Raw genomic sequence first — 5,186 nt, forward strand, 5'->3', positions numbered from 1 at the left:
GAAAAACACAGTCACAGAATTCAAATTAGCAGCATCAAGTAGGGCGGGTCTCTCTCTTATCTGTGTGTCAGTAATGATTCTCTCTACCATAAAACTATGAGTACACTCATAGAGAAACGCATAGCCCTTTGGGCTTCTTTGTTATAATCATATGTTTAGGTTAATAGAATTTTGAGCATTGATATTGAATAATTGCTGTCAACAACTGATTGAAACAGAAATAGATCCAAACTTTACACTTTTCTAATTTCAATGCATGTAATTGTACAACATTGACATAATCAACATAAAAAGTTGAAAAAATAATAGTTTACATACAGTTATATGTAGCTGCTAATTAATAAATTTGTAATAATAATGCAATAATTTTATTTTTCTTATTTGATACATGAAACAATAACTGTTTCACATAATTATGACATCCTGATTTATTATATAATAATGACAACAATACTGAACATAAAAAAAAATATTCCAGGTAAGACTGTTCAGGTTAAATTGGTTCCAGTAAAATATTTTCTGTTTATTTATCATCACTTCCTGTTTTCTTGTCAGACAATTCTTCCTAGTAACAGGTGATGGTGCAGGTCATGTGGCCATCTCCGCTGGTTTTACAGCAACTCTCAGTCTGACTGTCAGCGTTTGTCAGGAGAACTCGGGAACATGGCTTCAATGTTTCTGTGCTTCACCATCCTCTTCATCACCTTCTGCACAGCAGGTAGGATCAATACACTAATCAATCATGTATACACAGTGTTTTCACAGTCAATGTTTTATTGATCAGATGTTAGTGAAGTGTGAGATGGGATCATTATTTGTATTATGTTTGAGTTAAAGCAGCTTTTCTTCTGTAACCTTCATCTGTGATGATCCTCCTTTGTCTCTCAGAGCTGGTTCCACTGTTTTAGTGACCACTGAGCTCCACAGACTCACAGGAAGACTTTGCTCAAACAAGTTATATCACAAAGATTGTCCAGCTGCTTTGTTTCACTTTGTTCAAGTGTTACAGAAAAAAATTAATTCATCAATAAAACAATCAGCAGACTAACTTCTATTAAAAACACATTAGCCCTAATGAGCTTTCCATAATCATATATGAGACTGAATTGAATAACTAGTATGGGTTTTGGGATTTTTTGTGTTTTTTGTTTTGTTTCGTGGCTCAAGAGTTGGGAGTTTGCCTTGTAATCGGAAGGTTACCGGTTCGAGCCCCGGCTTGGACAGTCTCGGTCGTTGTGTCCTTGGGCAAGACACTTCACCCGTTGCCTACTGGTGGTGGTCAGAGGGCCCGGTGGCGCCTGTGTCCGGCTGCCTCGCCTCTGTCAGTGCGCCCCAGGGTGGCTGTGGCTGCAACATAGCTTGCCATCACCAGTGTGTGAATGGGTGGATGACTAGATATGTAAAGCGCTTTGGGGTTTTAGGGACTAGAAAAGCGCTATATAAATACAGGCCATTTACCATTTTATTTTTTTGGTCAACGTGTTGTTCACGGCGCTATCACTGGCATTCTTCAGAAAGACTAATGTGAAACAAAAAAGATCTGTAATGAATAAATAGTCAATGCAGTACTTTTATTTAACCTCCTGAATTAAAGTCACACATGTAAACTTCAGTCTCATCTTGATAGCTTGATTTATAATTCATTGGGGCTCTGTAATTGCACAGAAAATAAAACAAAAAACAAAACATGGTCCTAATTTACCTCTATTGTTTGAGCCCTTTGTGGGGAGAGTAGGAGGGTCTAAAGTTTTTCAGTAACATCTCCGCTATTCCCCGATGAGAATATAGATTCTGAGAAACAACTTTATTCTTTGATTGTTTTCCCCTAACAATTTCAGATAGACTAAGACCTATGCCTAAATTCTGTTTCTGGATCTTTTATATGTATTTTTATATATAATTGGAAAGATGCTTTGGGAATGTTGAACTTCTTTTAATTTAAACTGCAGATGAATCTGTAGTTTCTCTCCAAACTACAAACACAGTGTTAGTTTTCTGGAACAAATTTCCATCTTATTCACAAAAGCAAACTGAACCACAACATTTAAAAACTTCCATTGTTGAATTGTTTAGATCAGTTGGTTCCTTGGGTTTCTTTCTTTGTTGTTTTTCCTTTTAACCTTCAGCAAGCCCTGATTTATTACAACATGTGCATCATAACACAGTAGGAATGTGACAGTATCCACTAGAGGACCAGCTCAGTCTGAATGATTCTCTTGTTATCTTGTTTTTAGATGGATACGTGACTTACAGTTTGTTTCGCTGCCTGTTTAATTCCACTGAACTGAAGGACATCCAGTATATCTATTCTAGATATTATAACAAAGTGGAATTTGCCAGATTTGACAGCAATTTGGGAAAGTATGTTGGATACACTGAGTTTGGTGTGAAGAATGCAGAGCGTTGGAACAATGATCCTGATGTACTGAGCAGGAGGAGAGCTCAGAAGGAGACATTCTGCCATCACAACACTGGGATTTGGTACAGAAACGTTCTGCTCAAGTCAGGTGAGCCACTGTTTCCATGACATCATCAGATGAATCCTCAGAATTCACCCTGATAGAATAATTATTAACACAACACAGTCTACAGCAGTGGCATGCTCTCCTTGCTTGTGCTGTCAGAACAAATTGAAATACTAATTTTAAACTTCTGTGTCCACACTGTTTCACTAAGATAGTTCTGTTAAACTGTACAGAGTAACTTCACCATTTTGTGTGCACTTTATGGTTTTGGTACATTAGTCCCCTCATTATTATATTCCAGTGAAACCATCAGTCAGGCTTCACTCCGTGACGCCTGCTGGTGGTCATCATCCTGCCATGGTGGTCTGCAGCATCTACAACTTCTATCCTAAACAAGTCAAAGTGAGCTGGTTGAGAAATGGGCAGGAAGTCACCTCTGATGTCACTTCCACTGATGGGATGTCAGATGGTAATTGGCTCTACCAGATACACTCCCACCTGGAGTACACACCTAGGTGAGTCCAGGTCAGGCCTGGTGAGGAGGCATGTTTTTTAATACAGAAGAAAAATCTACTATGACTATTTCTTTATTTTTTTAATCCAGGAAGGGGCAATGTAGTGCAGAAAATAAGTCACTTTTAGATCATACGAGTGTAATTCCAGATTAATGACCTAGTCCAGTTCATTTAGTGTTGTCTGTGAGAGTCAGTGATGTTGGTTTCTTTGTGTTGAAGGTCTGGAGAGAAGATATCCTGTATGGTGGAGCACGCAAGCCTGAAGGAACCTCTGATCACTGACTGGGGTAAACACCTGTCTGTATCTACACACTTGAGCAACTGCCTGTCTGACTGTTTTTCACCTGTGTGTCCTCAGACTCGTCCATGCCTGAGTCAGAGAGGAACAAACTCGCCATCGGAGCCTCAGGACTGATCCTGGGTCTGACCTTATCTCTGGCTGGATTTGTTTACTACAGGTGGAAGGCCCGAGGTCAGAGCACGACACACCTTTATACCAAGCCCTGTATAAATTGTGTAAACATCTTTTAACTATACAAATGATGAATTAAAAACATGAATTAAGGTATATGTCAATTTATTTGAGAACATATTTTAACTGGTTCAGGCTACGAACATGTGAGTAGAATTGCTGGTTTGAAGCAGTCAGATCTGTTCTAACAATGACCTGTCTCCTTGTTTTCTCTGCCTGTGCCCCAGGACTGATGCTGGTTCCCAGTAGCTGATCCTGATTGTGGACCTGGGCCTCGTTCTGCTTCTGTCTGTCAGCTGAAAGCAAAAGCAGAAGCTGCTGGAAGCTCTGTGTTTGATCAAGGCTCTTTGAGACGGGCTGAATGTGGACTGTGGTGCATCTCCTGGAGCCTCAATGCTGTGCAAAGTGTTCTTAGAGTCTTTACACCTGTCTGACCACAGGAACGTCTCAGGTCCAACCAGAATGTCACTTCTGGTAAAATGTAGTTTAACATGTGACATTTATTTTACCTGACCTGAAAAAACCCAGGTGTGTGGTGGGAAACTGACTCTTTCTGTTAGGATACCTGGTCGTTGACCCAGTGTTTTGAGCTTTGCATTATAATTGAACTTTCATTTTGTCATTATTTATTATTTCTAGTCTTTTGGGTTCTATGTTAGTTTTTAGTCTTCTGGTTTCTGTCTCCGTCTTCCTCTGTCTCCCCTGTCAGCTGTATCCGCTTGTCAAGTCTGCGTCTCTGTGTTTTATGTTTCCTGTTTTACTTTGAAAGTCCGTGTCTCAGGTGGGTGTTTTTAGTTTTGCTTCCCTTGTCTTGTTTGGCCTGATTTGGCTCAGCTGTGTTTCCCTCCTGCCTCCCATAACCTAATTGTTCCAGTTGTGTATTTAAGCCATGTGTTTTCCTCGGTTGGTGTTGCAATTTCCCTCATCCCGTGCTTTGTGTTTTGCCTCTCTACCTGGTTAAGTTGTTATCATTTCCAATATACTTAGTTTTCTGCTCTTTTTTCTCATCCAGCAATAAAAGCTGAGCTTTGAGTTCACGTTTGCTTCTGTGAGTCTGCACTTTCATCATCATCATAGTTTATTTATATAGCACTTTAAAAACACACAGGGCTGACCAAAGTGCAGAACAACAGACTTTGGGTCCTATCTTGCCTTCACACAGCTTTCAAATGATACTTTCAGTGCTTAGGCTGATAGAAGTGCTGGAATGGACGCCACTCCATGTGTGTTTGTGTAAATTTCTAGTGTTAACACCCACATTCAGACGCTCAGACTCTCAGGTGTTTGTTGGATTTTTACTTCCTGATTCTTCTCAATAAATCAGTTGTTGTGATGTTATAATTTTGCAATGTGAAAACACCATCACACAACACATCAAACCCTAACCCCATAACCATAAATACAGCTCGGTAACCCTAACTATGATCACATTCTAACCCTGACCACAAAAACCCCCTTTCTGGGAATATTTCCTGAGTTGACACAGTTGTAAGACTATGACATGATAGTGTAGTTAGTTACTTGCAATGTTGAACCTGGACCAGTATTAATTAATTATGATGATCCAGAAATGACACCAGTATGGGACTATACCACAGGGTCTTTGTGAAAGGTTAAAAAATATAACTTAGCAATATCAGTTTGCTAATTCAGTATAACGTCACCGTCACTCTCCGTCAATGCCTTAATTGGAATTTTTCCGTATTTATATATAGGACACAGATATTGGAGGAG

At 39.5% G+C, this 5,186-nt stretch overlaps 1 protein-coding gene across 1 annotated transcript; it reads left to right on the forward strand.

Moving 5' to 3' along the window:
* The first annotated feature begins 622 nt into the window (after positions 1-622).
* LOC120438789 (H-2 class II histocompatibility antigen, E-S beta chain-like) lies at positions 623-4,790 on the forward strand. The gene is made up of 6 exons (XM_039609223.1): positions 623-718; positions 2,235-2,507; positions 2,767-2,980; positions 3,200-3,267; positions 3,339-3,452; positions 3,680-4,790. Exons 1-6 carry the CDS (start codon positions 664-666, stop codon positions 3,703-3,705), a joined length of 750 nt encoding a protein of 249 aa, XP_039465157.1. The 5' UTR covers positions 623-663; the 3' UTR covers positions 3,706-4,790.
* Positions 4,791-5,186: the final 396 nt, after the last annotated feature.

The sequence above is a fragment of the Oreochromis aureus genome, linkage group 3 (genome assembly GCF_013358895.1).
Source record: "Oreochromis aureus strain Israel breed Guangdong linkage group 3, ZZ_aureus, whole genome shotgun sequence".
Lineage (NCBI taxonomy): Eukaryota > Metazoa > Chordata > Actinopteri > Cichliformes > Cichlidae > Oreochromis > Oreochromis aureus.

What these genes read in the sequence shown, in the direction of transcription:
- LOC120438789 (XM_039609223.1), top strand. Translation starts at nt 664, where the DNA reads ATGGCTTCAATGTTTCTGTGCTTCACCATCCTCTTCATCACCTTCTGC. An exon ending in CATCACCTTCTGCACAGCAG is followed by an intron (nt 719 to 2,234) that starts GTAGGATCAATA and finishes TCTTGTTTTTAG; the next exon opens with ATGGATACGTGACTTACAGT. An exon ending in AAACGTTCTGCTCAAGTCAG is followed by an intron (nt 2,508 to 2,766) that starts GTGAGCCACTGT and finishes ATTATATTCCAG; the next exon opens with TGAAACCATCAGTCAGGCTT.